Source organism: Prionailurus bengalensis, chromosome B3, assembly GCF_016509475.1.
Source record: "Prionailurus bengalensis isolate Pbe53 chromosome B3, Fcat_Pben_1.1_paternal_pri, whole genome shotgun sequence".
NCBI classification, from domain to species: domain Eukaryota; kingdom Metazoa; phylum Chordata; class Mammalia; order Carnivora; family Felidae; genus Prionailurus; species Prionailurus bengalensis.
In genome coordinates this window covers 147,073,334-147,092,133 of record NC_057355.1, presented here as the reverse complement: position 1 = coordinate 147,092,133, position 18,800 = coordinate 147,073,334, and the positions used below count along the sequence as shown (strand labels likewise).

Sequence of the window (18,800 nt, the reverse complement as noted above, 5' to 3'; positions counted from 1 at the left end):
GGACTGGCGGCTGGACGCGGGAGGGGCGGCGGCGGGGTCCCGGGGGGCGTGGCCGGGTCGGGAGGGGGCGTGGCCCTGCGGGCTGCAGCCAATGGACTGGATGGGGCGGGGGCGGGGCAGGGTCCGGGCGGCCGCGGGGTCCCAGGGGGCGGGGCCTGGCGGGCTGCAGCCAATGGGCTGAATGAGGCGCGGGCGGGGCGGGGCGGGGCGGGGTCCGGGCGGCAGCGGGGTCCCGGGGCGCCGGCTCCGTCCGCAGTCAGAGGCTCGCGGCCCGCGGCAGCGCCAGCCAGCGGAGGCCGAGCGCGGCGCCCGCCGGCTACCCGGCCGCCCGCGCGCCGGTGCCGAGACCAGCGACTGGACGCGACGGGCCGCCGCCGGCCCGCACCGCCCGGCCGCCGCGATGTGCGACTGTTTCCACATGGTGCTGCCCACCTGGCCCGGAGCCCCCGGCAGCGGTGCGCCTCCTCTCCGCCTGCAGCCCGCTCCCCTCGGGAGGGTGGGCTCCGCGCGGGGCCGCGCGCCGGGCGGGTCGGGGTGGGGCGCCTCGGGGACCGGTCCGGGCTCTCGCGCGCGGTCCTGCGCCTCGGGCTGCTTCCCTCCTGCTGCCTCTCTCCTGCCTCTCTCCGTCTCTGCCGCTCACTCCGTCTCTCCGGGTCGCTCGCTGACTCATCCCTACCACTCACTCTGTCGCTCCCCGCCTCGGTCACTCACTATCCCTGTCTGTCTTTTCCGTTCTGCCACTGTCCCCCTGCTCTAACCCTCTGGGACGTCGTCTTGTCCCTAGAGGCGGCCGCCTGGGGAGGGCCGCACGCGTGAGTGGGGGCCGTGGGTGACCAGGCGTGGGGAGCTACTGTCAGGCTTGCCCTCTGACCTGCTCTGGGAAGAGCAGCCTGGCCGGACCCCGAGTCACGGCTGTTGGCCTTGGTCCAGAGTCCCATGCTGGGCTGGGTCCACAGTGTGTGGCCTCTGTGTGGCTTGGTCACCGGCTAGGTGGTGGCAATGAGGGGGCTAGACCCGAGGTCTGAGGCTTGGTGAGGGGCCTGAGTGCGGTCAGAGATCAGGCCACAGAGTAGCCCAGTGCTGGGCAAGGGAAGGCAGGTGTTGCCCATGGGGCAGTTCCCACTCCCCACGCCTCTGGCCACAGAATGGGAACTAGGAGCTCTTTGTTACCTGTCTGTCCCCGCACTGGGTCTGGTTCCAGAGGTTGCCCGTCTCAGCATCTTGCAGGGCAGGGGGGGGTGAGGCAGGGGCAGTTCCTGCAGCTCTGGGTCAGTGGTGCGGCAGCCACACCCAGGACATCTGGCCAGTTGCCATCTAGGGGGTGCTGGGGCCATGCTGCAATGGTGCAGCCCGGTCCCCACCGCTCAGGGTCACAGAGGTCGATGATGACAGTGGTGTGCTGAGACAGAGGGGCTCTGGGGGCCCCTTGGCCTAGGCACACCCCTCCAGCTGCAGCAGGAGCCCCCATGGGCCCTTCTGGTGAACACGGCTGACCTCCTGTTTGGGCCCCCCTTGTCTGGGGGACAATGATGGCCCCCGGCCCCCTCGTCCTGACTGTGGCCCCAGCCCACATCCTGGGGGATCTGCTGCATCACAGGGAAGGAGGGGCCATTGCCCTGCCTCCAGCATTCCACACTGGCCTCTGCCACCCCCCGACCCCCACCACCCCCCCCCGCTCACAGGCTACCCAGAGGCTCCCAAGATGCAGGGTCTAAGGCCATCTCATCCGCCCTCCTGCCTTGAAAAGGCCTGTTCGGGCACCCCTCCCCAGCCGAGACCTCCATTCTCTGCTTTGACCTGGTGGTTCCCTGGCCACCCTTCACATCCTGCCTACAAACCCCTCTGCTCTTAGGGAATGAGGTCAGTGGTTCTCGTGGGGCATTAGTGGGAGACCTACTGGGTCGGAGCCCCTGGGGGTTCTGTCTGCTGTGCAAATGGCCAGGCCCTCCCCCACCCTTCACAGAAGCTAGGGAACGCGCATCCCTGATAAGGCCCCCTGGGGGCTGGTCCACGTCTTTCCAGCTGCAATTCCTTCCCAGCTGGCCAGAGGTGGACAGGTCTTGCTCTGCCCTCGTCTTTCTGCCCAGTCCAAACCTGCCCTCTCTGGCCAGTCACGCTAGGTCCTCTGAAGACCCCTCCCAGAGCCTGCGTGCACGTCTAACCCTCAGCCTGGGGAAGGAAGCCAACCACATCCAGCCTGCAACCGGAGGCTGCCCCCTCGTGGCTGTGCCAGGAACACGCCGCTCAGGGATCCGCCCACGCTCGGGGGCGCCTCGGCCAGTCCGAGGCAGCTGGCCCCCAGCTCCTTCCAGGCCCCTTCCCCTATTCCCGTGTGGGGAGGGGGCTCCACCCTGCTGCACTGCCCCCACACAGGGCATCAACTGCTTCGCCCTGTGAAGGGCACCAGCTGTCACATCCCTTCCTATCCCGGGGACGGCCAGTTTCTTCCCAAGGTAGAGCTGGGTCCCGGGCAACTAGACTGACAGGGAGCGCCCTACTCCTGGCCTGGGCCCGCCCCCCCCCCCCACCATGCCCACCCTGAGAAGCCTCCACCAGGTCCAGGGAGGCCTGGCTTATAGTGACACACCATGAGGGGGATGGTCTGGGTGGTCTCTTCTTGGTGGGGGGCCGTGGTAATGCAGGGGTCCTTCTCAAGAGCGTTGCAATGTGGGGCATCCCTGTGGTGGCCTCTGCACGGCCCTGGGCTTGGGGCTCCCAGGAACCGCGGGCAGTGCCTTGTATCTGTGAACGGGAGTGACCACAGCTGTCCGCAGCAGAGGCTGGGCAGAGGGCTGTGTGGCCAGGGAGGCTGAGTGCCAGCGCCGGTGGCTAGTGTGTCTATGCTGTCCGCACTCATGGCTTTGCCTTTGGTTGTCCGCACTGGCACAGGGCTGCGCTCCCATTTTGCAGACAGGGACACTGAGTCTGGGAGCGACGAGGCCGAGCCCCACACTCCCCCCCCCCCCCGAGCCTCTCTGCCTCTACGGGGGGCCAGAGAGGCCACACCACACTCTCAGTGCAGTGATGTCTGGAAGGTGCTGGCTCTGCCCTACCCCCCAGGCAGTGCTCTCCAGTGCCCCCCTCCAGCCTAAAGTGTCCCTGGCAGGGGCGGGCACCAAGGAGGAGGCAGCAGAGGTCGTCCTAGGCTGGGGTACCGACCCTCCCTGAGCTTTAACGGGCGGATTTTCTAAGCCACCACTGGTGGTGGCAGATGTGTTCCTGACGGCACCCTAGCTCTTCTCCCTGCGGAAAACTGAGGCCACACAGCCTGCTCCTGCCCCAAGGTCTCAGGGAAGTGGGTGGGGGAGGGCCCAGCTGTGCTAGGAGGGTCCCATGCCCCCAGGCCCCCTGCCTCCCCTGCGTCCCCACTCCACTGGGGCTCACTGTGGTCGGGCAGTGAGCCCGTGGCAGGAACGCTCTCATGGCCTTCCCTCCCTCCGGCTGGGCTCTTCCATCCCTGGCTGGGCTAGGAGCTGCCTCTTCCAGGTAGCCCCCTGGCTTGCCGGGCCCACCCCCCACTCCCCTGCAGATTCCAACCCTCTCTGTATCCTTTCCCCCTTGACTGCCCTTTGCTGAAGGCTTCTGGGTTTCAGGTTCAGCCTGGGGCGGGCTGCCTGGGGGTGGGGAGCCGAGGTGTCTGGGAGAGGAAAGCAAGCAGGCAGGAGGGCCTTCCCCGTGGGACGAGATGGGGCCAGGCAGGAGGGGGGACACCCCTGCCCTGGGGTGGCATCGGGCTCCGTCTCCAGATAGCTTTCTGGAGGGACGCGGCACCCACATCACCGCCAGGGGACTGATGGACCTGTGGGCAGAGAGCCACGGGTAGAGGCTGGCTGGCAGGCTCCCGGGCCCTGCTGGGTCTGGGGTGGGAATCCTGACGGGGGTCTGCGAGCTGCACCGCCGCCCGCTCCCTCCCCCTCCCCCCTCCCCCCCCCCCCCCCAGCCTGGACACATCGCCGGGTGTGGGTGTCAGAAAGGGGCAGCCGGGGATGGGACTTCGTGGGGTCCTCGTCTGGGCCTCACCTCCTTGTCACCACCCCCTGCTGCTTGAGGGGCCTCCCGAGCCAGGAGGCTAGTGGGCAGGAGACCCCATTTGGGTAAGTCATGCCCCCTGTGTTTGGGGCTCAAGCCCCCTGCCGGCTGCCGCTCTGAGTGGGGTCAGCCTTGGGCGACCTGCACCAGGCTCTGGTGCTCTGCCCCCTCCTGCGTCCTACGTCCCACGTCCTGTTGACGCCCTCGTTCCCCGGAGCGGCGTGGGCCCCTCCTGGGTGGGGAAGAGGATGGCCTCCCCCCCGGGCTCCCTCCCTGGCAGGCCTTACTCCTGGCTGGCACCAGCACCTCGGGGGTCTTCTGTGACACGCCCCGCTAGGAACGCCGTGCCTGGGCCTGGCCTCCTCCCCCATCGCCCTGCCCGGCCCTGGACAGCAGCTGAGCTCCCACGGTGGCTCCGAGTGGGAGCCCAGGGTGCAGGTGGCTTTAACCCTCAGGACCCGTGCTGCCGCAGCTCATCAGACCCCCTTCAGCTGCCCTAGCACCTGCCTGGCCACGGGGGGCCGGCAGCGGGGGGCCGGCAGGCGGGCAGGGCCTTGCACCGTGGCCCTTACTGGCCGGAGAGCCGGGTGGGACCCCCGTGGGACTGGACACTATCCCGGGGACGAGGAATGAAAGGTCTTGCCCCTGCAAGGCCACGGTGGTCTGGACCCAGAGCTCTGTATGTCCAGTTGTCCCATCTGGCTGGCACCTGTGTGGAACCACGGGCAGGGGAGCCGCCCGCACACAGCGCTGGCCACGGGCCACACGTGGGAGAGAGGCCAGGGTCCGAGCTGGGAAAGCACTCCAGGCAGAGTAAGCAGCACGTGCACCCCTGGGGGCCTGGGGGGGGTGTGTCGGGGAGGGGAGGGCAGGGCTGCAGCCTGCGGGCTGCCGGGGAACCAGGGCTACGGCAGGGCCCAGGGCCTGCAGCCGGCGGATCGGGAGGCTGGGGACGTGGCTCTGTGGGTTTGGGGCACCCGGGCTCAGGAGAGGAGGGGCGGGGGTGACCCTGCTTCTCCTCCGGGGAGGCTCAGCCCTGCCCTGGGGGAGGTGACATCTGCTGCGTGTCAGGCAGGAAACAAAGAGCTCCCAGGTGAGGACCGTCTGGGCCACCAGCTTTCCTGTCTCACTGGACATAGAGTCATCTGTGACCGTTAAAGTTTTAGGGACAGGGGAGGCTGGGAGAGGCCTGGGTGCCATCGTTCCTTCCCGGACTGGTGGCCCACCCCTGGGCTCAAGAGTGCCCGACGCCCCGGGCCCAGGAGTCTCCTTCCTCCCTGGGATCCCCCTTCCCGGCACCACACCCCAGGCCACCCCTGGCTTCTCCTGTTCTGCTGTGGGGCCTGCTGCCCTCGGCCGTCCCCAGAGCCCCCAACCTTGCTGATCCTGGCCTGTGGTGTCAGGCAGGGGTGTGTGCTCGGCCGCCCCACTGCCTCCTCCCCCGGGCCGGGCCTGACCCCACACTGCCCTGGAACCCTGTGTGGGTCCCTCAGCTGTGCAGGCCTGCTCCGACCTGCTCGTGGGGTGCAGATGCCAGCAGCCAGCCGGGCCCCACCCCGCGGGGCCGTGGGGCGCGGGGCGGGGCGGCTCTGGGACCCAGCAAGAGATCTGCCGATGGCACGGCGGGTGCGGTCCTGCCCGGGCCTGCCGGGGCTCCTGCAGCCCGGTCGGGCCTGGGGTCCGCGTCTTCCCACCCGCCCCTCGGTGCCCAGCGTGGGAGCTGAGTCCTGGGGCCGGCAGGGTGAGGTGACCAGATGTGGCAGACCAGGCAGCCGGAGCTTTGGGGAGCAGATGACTGGGGTCTTCAGCTCCGCTTCTAGCCAAGTGACTGGGGAGCGGGGGACAGATGCAGGTTCCTGGGCCCCAAGGCACCCACCTGGAGACGTGGCAGCAGGACTGGAAGGGTGGCCAGGGTCAGGCTGCCCCAGGGGGACTCGGCGGGTGAGCAGTGCCCTCCCCCCCCCCACAAGGTCACTCCCTCGCCCGGGGCCCTGGGTGGGCTGGGTCCTTCCCTGCTCTGGCCTTGCCGGTGTCTGCTGTGGAAGGAGCTGGCTGTGCCCTGGGCCGGGGCCTCGGCCCAGATGGGGCAGGACTTTGTTGGAAGGGCCTATGTACGCCTTGGGCTGTGCCTCCCCTGCCCTGCACCCCCTAGCCTGGCCAGCTTCCTGCAGGGAAACTGAGGCGCGGGGCCCAAGAAAAGCTTGCCCGGAGCGTCCTATCTGACATCTGCATCTGCGTACCTGTCTACACAGCAGGACTGGACTGGACTGCACGGGCGGGTGGTAGTGACTCAGACATCCCTGGGCGGGCGGGCGTTTCCTCTCCCAGTCAGCTGCTTGGGCGGGGGCGGGGGCGGGGGCGGGGGGGGGGGGCTCTGGGGGAGGGGCGGGCTCCCCAGCTCCTTGAAGCCCAGGGGGAGGGACCTGGCCCAGCTCCGGGCCTGTGAGGGGGCCGCCCATCCCTCTGGTGGGGCTCCAGGCAGGCCTGAGGAGGAGGAGGCCAGGGCCTGGCAGCGGAGGAGGGCTGTGGAGGGGAGGGACCCGGGAGGGCAGCTGCAGGGAGCACCAGCTGGGACCTTCACTCCTGGGCAAGCTGGGAGGACTTCTGAGCTGGGTAAGCCACAGCGGCCGTGCTCTGTACCTGCCCCTGCCCCCTGCCCCCTGCCCCTGCCCCCTGCCCAGGTCCAACCCTTGGGCCCCTGCCCTCTTCACTGCCCAGTCGGTCGGCCTGAGGGGGCTGGGTGGGGGGCTCGGGCTGGGGGAGCACGGCTGTTATGTCCCTGGCCCTCTGCCCTGCCTCAGCCCCAGCCCTCCTTAGGACAGGCATGTCAGTTCACGGCAGCCAAGGCTGTGGCCAAGCATAGCCACTGCCATCCCAGGACAGGCAGGTCCCCAGGCTGGACCGGGAGGCCGGGGAGGGCTCCTCAGGCAAGGCCAGCTCCCCTGGGGGCCTGCAGGTGTGGGCGGGATGTCTGGGGGGTCCTGGCCTGTCAGCTCAGAGACAGAAATAGGCTCGGGCCCACCAGTCCCATCTGGGACGGGCGGGACTGTGGGGGCCTTTTCTTTTGGCTGCCGGGCCCTTTGGAGCTGGTGGGCTGGTGTGCCCCCCCCCCCATGCCTCAGTTTCTCCAGGTGCAGAAGGAGAGACGCTGGGCCCACCATTGCCCGCCTAGTCCCACAGCTCAGGGGCGTCCTCAGACTGGGTGGGACGTGCCCCTTCCCAAGAGATCTGCCCTGCTCCCCGTCTCCTTCCTTTATTATGCACCTACTGTGTGCCGGGCTCTGAGCGCTTGGGGCCAGAGATGAGGCGGGGTGGCCACACTGGGCCCGTGAGTCGGCAGAGGAAGCAAACGTGAGAAGTGCCCGGGCCGGGGAGAGAGCCGGTCTGGGGTGCGGCTCCAAAGGTCTGGGGCCCAGGCTTCTGCAGGCAGGACTGAGGGCGTCCTGGGGCTCGGCAGACGGGGCTGGGCATCTGGGGGCGGGACAGGGTGGTGTGGAAGTGTCCAGCTTGCAGCTGTAGCAGCAGCGGAGCCGGTGGGCCGGGACCCTCGCCCCCAGGCCAGGGCAGCCAGGCAAGAGCCGCGGGGGCAGAGGCGGGAGCCGAGCTGGCCTCCCCAGGCAGCACGGTTACCCTGAGCCAGTCGGGAAGGGGGGCAGGCCCTGGCTGCCTGTGGGTGTTGCTTCGGGAAGTCTGAAGGTCTCATGACCAGTCAGCAGAGCCCAGCACTTTCCTCGTGAAGTTCCAGGATGGGGTGAGGCCCCAGCGTGCCGTGTGCCCGTGTCGGCCCTGGGCTCCAAGCCCAAGGGCAGTGTCCCCTGAGGGGAGAGCTGACTCAGGCGCCCCCATGGCTCCCTGCGTGGCTGGGGGGCCTTGCCCGGGACTGTGTACCCGTGCTCGAGGGAGGGTTCCCGAGCCAGGCACACACGTCAACACCCACGGTCTCATAGGCGCATGCACGCACGCACGCACCCGTGATGGCTTCTCGGGCCACGGTCCAGGTCCTCGTTTGCAGCTCTCCTCCCTGCCTGTCCCAGACCCCCAGTCCCACCGCTGCCCTGGCGGCACGCAAACACCCCCACCATCCCTGGCCCGCCTGGAGGGCAGCCAGTCTCCGTGCAGACTTGGGTTTTGTTTAAGCAAAGTTGCCCCACCCATGGCTGGCCCTACTCTGGACCCTCCGATCACCCCCACGGCCAGGGGCTGACAGGGGAGCCCTACGGGCAAGGTGGGCGCGGGGGAGTCATCCTGGGCAGACACCCCACTGTCTGCATCCCCCTGCACCTGCTCCCCCTGTCAGCTCACCTCACCTTGGCTCTGCCCTCTCCCCAGACCCACTTCCTTGAGCCCCGCCCTAGAATATTCCAACATTCTAGGGAGTGAAACTTTTCTGCTGACCCAGGTGCGTACTCCCCTCACCCCTCACCCCAAGTCCTGAGCCCCTCCTCCCCGACCCTGGGTACAAGCACCGGCCCCAGTTGGATGTTACAGTCACATTTGAGGCCATGGAAGGGTCAGGGTTTGGGGCTGGATGGATGCGGCAGGGCCCCAAGCCAGGAGGAGGCCGGGGGAGGGCCTTTGGGGGGACACCAGGTGCCAGCAGCCAGAACCGCTGGGCTGGCTCAGCCTGTCGCCCCTGGAAAGTGGGGGTGACTGTATTTTTAGTAGCCATTGTTCCAGACGACCGTCGGGGCTGGACTGTCCACAGAGCCTGTCTGTGGGGCCGCAGGGGGCAGGGGGCGGGTCAGGCAGAAGGACAGGACACCTTCCCCTGCAGTCACCGCTGAGGGGGGCCCACGGGCATGGGGGGCCGGTGGGATGAGGCTCTGGGGGGCACTGGGGCCTCCTCCCTCCCCGGGGTGCGGGCCCAAGGCTGGCAGTCTGCTGGCATCAGACAGGCGGGATTTCCTCCTTCCTGTTTGTGCGTCCCTGGGCCCGAGCGGGCCAGCCAGCGGCTGTGCCTAGGGGGGTGCAGGAGGGCCTAGAGCCCGAGCCCGGCACCTCCTGGCACCTCCGTGGGGTGCGGGCTGGGGCCGAGCGAGCCACCTGGTAGAGCCCGCTCTTCACCCTGCAGGGGTGTGGAGCCCGAGGGGCTGTGGTGAGGCTGGTTCCCAGCGAGGGGTGTGCCCCGGCTTCCGTGCTGTCAACACCTTTCCTCACCCGGGCCCTGGACGCCCACGGGACACTCCTGGAGTAGATTTGGGGGTGCAGCTTCTCAGGGCCGGGGATCCCTGCTGCACCGCGGGAGGCTCCCACCGCCGCGCGCCCCCATCCCACCCACCCCACCCCCAGGCACAGGGCGTCCAGCTGGCAGGTGGGGGTGGCCCTTCCCAGGCCTGTGGGACTCCGCCCCGCTGCCTCTCCAGGGACACGCCCGGGGAGAGGGCGGTCGCCGGCTCCTGTTTTGTTGTGTGACTCAGGGAAACGGCTGGGCTGCGGAGGCTCTGGGCGAGGACGGGCGGCCGCGGGTTTCTGGGCGGGCCGGTGACACCTGGCGGAGCTCCCCCTGAGCGGCCTCCCACCCCCCCCCCCCTCGCCTGATGGCCCGGGCCGCACCCCCGACCAGACCCTTCCTCTCCCCACGCGCTGCTGGCTGGGGTGGGTGGGCACCTGTGCGTCCCCTCGGCCCCAGCCGTGTCACCAGAGCTGGTGTGAGATCAGTGCGTTTCCTCTCGGGATGTTTAGTACGATTCGGGGGCACCGGGCTCAGCTGTGTGTGTGGGAGGGTTCTGAGCTGATCGCTAACTCATCACAGAACCGTCTGGTCCGCTCTGCAGTGTCCGCAGGGGGCTTGTCTGCAGATAATCCAGTACGTCTGAATGTGCACATTCACGGGCATAAAGTTGATGATTTCCTCATTTCAACTTTATGTAGAATTTTAGAGATTCTCTCTTTTTAAAAAAAATTGTTAATGGTTATTTTTGAGAGAGAGTGGGGAAGGGGGCACGTGGGGAAGGGGCAGAGAGAGGAGGGGACGCAAGATCAGAAGCGGGTTCTGAGCTGTCGGCACAGAGCCGGACGTGGGGCCCGAACCCACGAACCTGGGCCGAAGTTGGACACTCGACCAACTGAGCCGCCCAGGCGCCCCTTAAAGATTCTTTATCGGGGAAGAGTACAAATCCTAAGCGTGTGGCTTGATGCATTTTCCCCAAGTGGCCACACGCGTGTCCCCAGTGCCCCTGTGGAGAAGCAGCTGTCCGGCCGCCAGAGGCCCTTCCCCCCAGGCTCTGCCCTCCCCAGAAAGCTTGTCACGTGAGTGGGCTCGTGCCTGACGGTGAACCGCGTAGACTGGACTTCCATCTGCACTCCTTTATCCGTCACGTCGTCCCCAGAGAGCATTCCGTCGGACAAATAGCCACGGTTTCGCCTCGTCCCACTGCCGGTGGACATTTGAGACTTTCTGGTTTCTGGTACTACCGTGGTGCCAGGATGGGCATTTCTGTACCTGTCCTTTGGGGAGTGCATTTTGGGGGGCATGCCCTTGGGTACGGAGCTGCTGGGCCGTAGAGCAGGGTGGTCAGACTTCCGTAGCTACTGCTGCCGGTTTTCCAAAGTGACTGTGCCGGGGCACCGAACGCCCACATCAGGGCGGCGTTCCCGTCGCCCACGTGCGGGACAGCTCTCTGGGAGGTCCCCCTTGCCCGTTCCCGCCGTTCCACTGTGGCAGTGGAGCGGTATCTCGGAGCTCCCACTGGCCGCTGTCCTGAGGACCCAGCACGCCGTGCGCCTTTCCGTAAGTTAATTCACGGCTCGGCGTCGTCTGTTGTGAGAACTTGCCTTTCCAAGTTCTTCTCGCCCCTTCTTCCACTGGGTTGTCTGTCTTTGCCTTTTGTGTTGCACGAATTCTTTGTACATTTTGGGTAGGAGGCTGCGGTTTGGTAAGCGTGTTGCAAATCTCTGCCCAGCCCGTGGCCTGGCTGCTCACTCCCTCAGTGGTGTCTTCTGACGAACAGAAGCTCTTCACTTTCGCGTAGACCACTTGGCCATTTCCTTCAGGGAGCGCGCTTTCTGTATGCTGGTTAAGAGTCGCTTTCCTACCGCAAAGTCATTTCTGTTTATCTCCTGGAAGCTTCACTGTTAAGCCTTCCACTTTGGAACGACAATCCCCGTGACGTTAATACTTCCTGTGGCTGACGTAAGGGTTGACATTTTTCTGCACGGATCGCCAACCGACCCAGCACGAGGGACTGAAAACACCTATCCGTTTCCCACAGCTTCGTGTCTAGGAGTCTGGTTCTGGGATCTTTGTTCTGTTCTGTTGGTTTTAATTTTAATTGGTTTAATTTGTTCACTCATTTTAAATGTTTATTTGCTTATTTTGAGAGAGAGCGCGCATGGGGGAGGGGCAGAGAGAGAGGGGGACACAGAATCCGAGGCGGCTCCAGGCTCCGAGCTGTCAGCACCGAGCCCGACGCGGGGCTCGAACCCACGAACCGCGAGATCACGCCCTGAGCCGAAGTCGGACGCCCCGCGGACTGAGCCGCCTGGGGCGCGCCTGCCTTGATTTTTGAAGGGTGGTTTGCTGGACGCGGGATTCTTGCTTCACAAGGTTTTCCCCTGAGCAGCTTGGGTGCCTCGGGCCGCGTCCTCCCGGCTCCCCGGGCGTTGGGCGTGAACTGTGCGGCCCGGATGCGTTCGGGGCCGGGCCTCTCTGTGTCTGGCATGCTGCCACCGCCGCGTACCGTTGGAAACCACGTTTCCTCCGCCTCTTTCTCTCTCTCCTTTCCTTCGACTGCTTGTGTGCCGCTGGGCTGAACGTGGCCCCGCGACCTCACATGCGCTTTCGTTCTCTTGAACCTTTCTTCCTCTGTTCTCCAAATTGGACAATTTCTTCTTCTTCTTCTTCAAGTTCTTAGTTTACTCATCCTCTCGGGAAACTTCTCCGCGATTTTCAGGAATCACCAATGGTCCCTGCAGACTCTTTCCTCCTCCTCGTTGCTGGCGCCCACATGGCGTTTGCAGACCTCCTGACGTCCTTAGCTCTGTTCTTGCGTCCCTTTCCCCGTTTTCCTTCGTGTACAGGCCGTGTCTTACGAGTCCACGTTTGGGTTCGCTGTTCCTGCACGATCCAAGGGATCCTAAACCGCGCCACCATCAAAATGGGCTCTGAATCCAATACGAAGATGACTCTGGGGTGGTCTTGTCCATTTGGCTCCTTCTTCCCGAATTTCTGTCTTAGGTACGGTCGCCTTTCCGGGGTGAGAAGCATCAGTGACCAGCTGCTTGCGCTGAAGTCGTCGGGCGGTCATGAACTTCCTGGTGCGGGTCATTGCTGTGTGGTTCACGATTGCGGCCGAGCCTCCCGCAGCCAGGGGGCTGAGAAGACCAAAGTGGCCAATTTCTCTTCGCTTTCGAGTTTTTCGATTCTTTCTTCTGGCATCTCCGTTCTGATACTGAGTCCCAGTAGTACATTTTGCAACTCCAGAATCTCTGTGTAGCTTTGTTGTCACTTGTACGTCTTTGCGACGATAAGCCATCGTACTTTCCATTTCTCGTGGCTGCTTGGAAGTCTGTGCTCAATCCAACACCTGTGGACATTCAGAGAATTTCCAGCACTTGCTTGTTCCTCCGTATGGATACTTTGCTGTTTCTTTGCGTGTCGCGTAACCCTCGGCTGACTGCTGGACACCGTGGGTTCCGTACCGCGGCAGCCCTGCACCGCGGCCTCCCTCGGGGCTGGGCGCGTTCTTTCCTGCGTGTTTGCTTACTGACTTTCTTGGGCTAAATCCGTGAAGTGTGCCTTGTCTGAGCTTCCCTCGTGTAGGCTCTCTGCCATCCGGCCTGCGCGTGCCCTCAGGCCCGGCGTCCGGGACGGGGCCACATGTGCACGAACACGGTGCGTAGACTCTCCGGGGCCCCTCCCCCAGGGTCCGCCATCTGGTCTCCGCACCCCCGAGGCCACACTGACTCAGCCCCTCTCTCCGCAGTGTCTGGCCGGCAGCTGCAGTCTGAGGACCCAGATGCAGAAACGGAAGAGGACCCCTCTGTAAGCAAGGCCCGGAGGATGCATGCCCCCCCGACACAGCCCCCGTCCTTTGGCGGGCCTGGGCAGAGCCCCCCTGATTGTCCTCTCCTGCCAGGTGACCGAAGGGCCGGTGGACGAGATCGTCCGGCCGAGGCCACAGGGGTCCTCGCCGGTCTACGAATGCACTGCTGAGGGTGCCGGCTTTGGACTCCCGGTAAGCCTGCCGGACGGAGACCCACAGGCTGAGGGAAGGTGCGGGTGTGGGGCCACAGGGGCCGCGTCTCCTTCGTCGCCCCGTGTGGGCAACTGGCACCATTTGTGCAGCCACACGGCCCTGCCCTGCCCTGCCCTGCCGCCCCCTGGGCCACAGTTCCAGCCGTTCCCACATCCTGACCTTCTGTCCCTCGGGACCCCTCCCTTCAGGTGGCCGGGACGCAGTTGAGAGGGCGCATGCGTGCGTGTGTGCGTGCGGGGGAAGAGAGCCCGCACTTTGGACGTGCACACACACCATCTCGGGGAGGGGGCCTGGGGGGAGGCCGGGGAGGGGGCCCGGGGGGCCGGGGAGGGGGCCCGGGGGGCCGGGGGAGGCCGGGGGGTGCCTTCTTGCTGAATCCTTGTTTTCTTTTATTTCCTCCTCCCCCTCCACACAGAACCCCAGTTGCCGTGGGGTTCGCCCTGGGTGCGGGCGCTGGGGCCTGGGGGCTGGGCCCGGTCGGGAAGCACCAGGGCCAAGGGCCGCCTCCCCGCCGCCCCACGCGCTCGGCTCCCTGGCACGCGGCACCGCTCCGGGCCCCCCGCGTGCTCCGGGCTGAGGCGGGTGGGTGACCCCTGGCATCTGTGCCTGCAGGGGGAGGACACAAGGAGAAGGCGGGCTTCCTCGGGCTCGGGGGGTCGGAGGTCCTGGTGGAAGCGAGACTCGGGAGACTCTCGAACGTTTTCCAGGATGAGTCGTCGGCAGGTGGGTGTGGCCACGCCCGAGGGTCGGGGTGGGGGGGCCCCGCTCTGGGGGGGTGGGGGGGCGGGTCGGAGCAAGGAGAGGGACTTGCCTGTTGCTTTTGTCAGGCCTGGTCTGCGGGCAGGGGCTCCAGAGGCTGGTCCGGGCTTCCCCTGAAACCTACGGTGGGGGGGGGGGGGGAGGGCAGGGACACCAGGCCGGTAGAGCCAGGCACGTGGGCCTCGGTGTCCCCGGCTGTGTAATGGGTGCAGCTGCTTCACAAGCCAGGGGCGAGGCTGGGTTCCGGGGACTCCCTGTGAGGAGGGCGTGCTGCCTCCCGAGGCGGCCTGCCGTGCCGTCGGTGGGTCAGCACCTCTGAAGCCGGCTGGGACCGGAAGCGTCCGCTGGGTCTGAGGTCAGGCTGGCCGCACCGTGTGCCGTGCGCCCCGGGGGCTCCTCAGAGAGTATCGGCCACGCTGCACGTCATCGCTGCTGGAGTGTGTGAAGAAGGAACGAGACTTTGGCCGCCCAGCCGGAAGGCCAGCCTCCTCGGCCCCGTTGGGCCTACGGGGCTGCCCCCGAGTCCTGGCGGGTGGGGGTGGGGGTACGAGGAGGCCGCTCCCACCGGAGGTGGCTTGCAGCTGGCTTCCTCCAGAGCTCGGACACACAGCGTGGGCTCTGGCTGGGGGCTCCTCCTCTTCCCCGCGTCACCTGGATGAGGGGCGGGACTCTGGGGTCCCCGTGTGCAGGGCAGGGGGGCTCCCAGCACCGATGGCCACAGCGGCACAGGCCGATGGTCGCCACGGCCCCTGTGTGCTTCTGATCCAGTCCGTGCAGGAGGCGACAGAGGTGACGCTGAGGACAGACGTGGAGGCCGGAGCCAGCGGCTACAGCGTCACAGGGGGCGGGGACCGAGGGATTTTCGTCAAGCAAGTGCTGAAGGACTCCTCCGCCGCCAAGCTCTTCAGCCTAAGAGAAGGTGCACTGGCCGCCCCACCCCTGCGGTCCCCACGGGTCCCACCAGGACGGGAGGGCCCCGGGGCTCAGGACGCCCCCGAGGACCCCGCCAGGCCCTTTCGGGCTGAGCCCGGCTTGCTCTCTGTGCGGCTGGGTGGCCTCCTTCCCACGCAGGGCTCCGTGCAGGGTGGGCCGGGCTCCCCGTCAGGGGCCCCTCTCACACACCCCTGTATCTCTGGAAGGAACGGCGAGAGCGGGGAAACTGAGGCCAAGGGCCCACTCTGTGTTTGTCTAGGTGATCAGCTGCTCAGTGCAACCATATTCTTTGACAACATTAAATATGAAGACGCTCTCAAAATTCTTCAGTACTCAGAGCCTTACAAGGTTCAATTCCAAGTCAGACGGAAACGTCCTGCCGCAGGGGATGAGGAAGGGGTCTCCGGTGGCGCTCAGCCCGGCCGCAAGGACAGTGAGACGCAGGTGAGGCTGGGCCCCGCCGACCGCCCTGCTCCCGGGGCCGAGGCTGAGTGGGGGGCGCCCTCCCCTCCCGCATCTGTCCTGTGAGCCCAGGGCCCTAGAATTCCCATGCTACTGCTGCCACGCTCCCTGTCCTTGTATTTCAGGACAAAGATGTCGCCGATGGGTGCACAGAGACACCCACGAAGACTGTGGAAGGAAGTGGAGACAAGGAGAGACTGATCTCCAAGCCCAGGGAGGGCAGGGGCAGGCCGTCCCAAAACGAGAGGCTCTCCTGGCCCAAATTCCAGTCAATAAAGACCAAGCCCAGGTCAGGGCCGCGGAGGTCACACAGCTCTTCAGAGGCCTGTGAGCGAGGACACCCACCTGACATGTCCCCCACGAGCACAGACACAGAGGCCCAGCTCCCAACAGAGGAGCAGGAGCAGAAGGCAGGACCGGACGGCCAGCGGAGGAGAAGGTTCCTGAACCTGCGATTCAGAGTGGGCTCAGGGAAGGGTCCAACACCGGGGGCGAGGCCGAGCACAGAGGTCCAGTCCGGGGTCCTAGAGGAGGCAGCATCCTGGGATGACAGCCAAGAGGGCGCCAAGGCCAGCACAGACAGGACGGTGGAGGGACCAGAGGGGACATCAGCTCTCACTGCCCAGCAACCCGTGGAGCCAGGCCGCCCCAGCGAGGGAGCCTTGGGGGACGGGGCCAGCGTGGCACCCAGGCGCCGAAGAAAGACAAAGGAAGTGAAGGACCAGGTCGACTCTGTGTCAGACGGGAAACCCGGGATGGACTCAGGTCCAAAGCCAGATGGAGACGGCCACAGAGAAGCAGTCCAGGGCACAGAAACTGGGATTGCCACATCGGCTCTGCGAGGCAAAGTGGACACACAGGGCCGCCAGCTGGAGTTCCAAATCCAAATACCCGATGTCAAAACGCCCAGCTTTGAATTCTGCAAAGAAACAATGCCAGACAGAGAAGCGGGCACAGCAGCACGACTGCAGGGACCCAGACACGGAGGTCCTACAGCAGAGGCCACGGGCATGAAAGAGCAGCCTGACCACAGACCGAGGCCACAGGTGGCCGGAAAGCCTGCAGGGCCCCTGACAGAACAGGAGGAAGGAGGAGCAGAGGGAGCTGAGGCAGGGCACGGAGAGGCACACGCCGAAGACGGGGACACACACGCACAGGGCAGACAGGAAAGGAAAACTAGGTTCAAATTCAAAACACCCTCATTCGGGTGGTCTCCAGGAAAGGACATAAAATCAGGTCAGGAACAGGACAGAGAAATGGAGGGCACGCTCACCACTCTGACCGCACAGACAGGTGCCAGAGTCAAACAGTCAGAACGCGAAAAAACAAAATTAGACACACCTGAGATAGACTCAGGAGCCACAGAGGGAGAAAGAGAGGGTGTTCAGACAACTCAAGCCGATTTTACTCTGGGAGAAAGGGAGGTGGCCGCCAGAGACAGCAGGTTCAAAATGCCCAGGTTCAAGATGCCATCTTTCGGTGCCTCGGCGCCAAGCAAGTCCTTGGAGGCCACGGTGGACGTGTCCCTGCCCAAGACCCAGGCGGAAGTGTCCCTGCCTTCCATGGAAGCTGAGGTCAAGACCAGTGATGTGACCGTTGAGCTGCCATCTGCTGACCTAGAACTCAAGACTTCCACGGTGGGCCAGAAGCTCCCTGATGTTCAGGTGCCCGAGGGAGAGCTCCAGGAGCCCTCAGCAGGAGCCAGGTTCAAAGGGCACCTGCCCAAGGCGCACATGCCCAGCATGAAGATGCCCAAAGTGGACTTTAAGGCACCCCAAGTGGACATCAAGGGGCCAAAATTCGACATGAAGGCCCCCCAGGTGGACATCAAAGGGTCCAAGGTGGACCTGAAGGGCCCAAAAGGGGAGGTGAGTGTGCCTGACGTGGATGATACCCTGCCCAGCGCAGAGGTGGACGTCCAGGCACCCACGGCCAAGTTGGAGGGTGACATTACCCTGGGAGACAAGGAGGTGACTGCTAGAGACAGCAAGTTCAAAATGCCCAAGTTCAAGATGCCTTCCTTCGGTGCCTCAGCGCCAAGCAAGTCCTTGGAGGCCGCGGTGGACGTTTCCGTGCCCAAGATCCAGGCGGACGTGTCCCTGCCTTCCATGGAAGCTGAGGTCAAGACCAGTGATGTGACCGTTGAGCTGCCATCTGCTGACCTAGAACTCAAGACTTCCACGGTGGGCCAGAAGCTCCCTGATGTTCAGGTGCCCGAGGGAGAGCTCCAGGAGCCCTCAGCAGGAGCCAGGTTCAAAGGGCACCTGCCCAAGGCGCACATGCCCAGCATGAAGATGCCCAAAGTGGACTTTAAGGCACCCCAAGTGGACATCAAGGGGCCCAAGTTCGACATGAAGGCCCCCCAGGTGGACATCAAAGGGTCCAAAGTGGACCTGAAGGGCCCAAAAGGGGAGGTGAGTGTGCCCGACGTGGATGTGACCCTGCCCAGCGCAGAGGTGGACGTCAAGGCACCCACGGCCAAGTTGGAGGGTGACATTATCCTGGGAGACAAGGAGGTGACCGCTAGAGACAGCAAGTTCAAAATGCCCAAGTTCAAGATGCCTTCCTTCGGTGCCTCAGCGCCAAGCAAGTCCTTGGAGGCCGCGGTGGACGTTTCCGTGCCCAAGATCCAGGCGGAAGTGTCCCTGCCTTCCATGGAAGCTGAGGTCAAGACCAGTGATGTGACCGTTGAGCTGCCATCTGCTGACCTAGAACTCAAGACTTCCACGGTGGGCCAGAAGCTCCCTGATGTTCAGGTGCCCGAGGGAGAGCTCCAGGAGCCCTCAGCAGGAGCCGGGTTCAAAGGGCACCTGCCCAAGGTGCACATGCCCAGCATCAAGATGCCCAAAGTGGACATCAAAGCCCCCCAGGTGGACATCACGGGGACCAAGGTGGATATCAAAGGACTCAAAGGGGAGGTGAGCGCCCCTGATGTGGATGTGACCCTGCCCAGTGTGGAGATGGATGTCCAGGCACCCACCGCCAAGTTGGAGGGTGACGTTACCGTGGGAGACAAGGAGGTAACCGCTAGAGACAGCAAGTTCAAAATGCCCAAGTTCAAGATGCCATCCTTCGGTGCCTCGGCGCCAAGCAAGTCCTTGGAGGCCGCGGTGGACGTGTCCCTGCCCAAGATCCAGGCGGAAGTGTCCCTGCCCTCCATGGAAGCTGAGGTCAAGTCCAGTGATGTGACCGTTGAGCTGCCATCTGCCGACCTAGAGGTCAAGACTGCCATGGGGGGCATGAAGCTTCCAGAAGGCCAAATCCCTGAAGGGGAGCTCCAGGAACCTTCGGCAGGAGCCGGAGTCAAAGGGCACCTTCCCAAGGTGCACATGCCCAGCATTAAGATGCCCAAAGTGGACTTTAAGGCACCCCAGGTGGACATCAAGGGGCCCAAGTTCGACATGAAGGCCCCCCAGGTGG

General features: G+C 65.1%; 1 protein-coding gene across 1 annotated transcript in view; it reads left to right on the top strand.

The window, feature by feature from the left end:
* The first annotated feature begins 345 nt into the window (after positions 1-345).
* AHNAK2 (AHNAK nucleoprotein 2) overlaps positions 346-18,800 on the top strand; it is a 31,813-nt gene continuing 13,358 nt past the window's right edge. Inside the window, exons 1-7 of the mRNA XM_043557111.1 lie at positions 346-455; positions 12,954-13,012; positions 13,107-13,205; positions 13,839-13,949; positions 14,754-14,904; positions 15,178-15,362; positions 15,506-18,787. Of these exons, the coding sequence (XP_043413046.1) occupies positions 401-455; positions 12,954-13,012; positions 13,107-13,205; positions 13,839-13,949; positions 14,754-14,904; positions 15,178-15,362; positions 15,506-18,787 (3,942 nt within the window). The 5' untranslated portion in view covers positions 346-400. The remainder of the gene's footprint in view (positions 456-12,953; positions 13,013-13,106; positions 13,206-13,838; positions 13,950-14,753; positions 14,905-15,177; positions 15,363-15,505; positions 18,788-18,800) is intronic.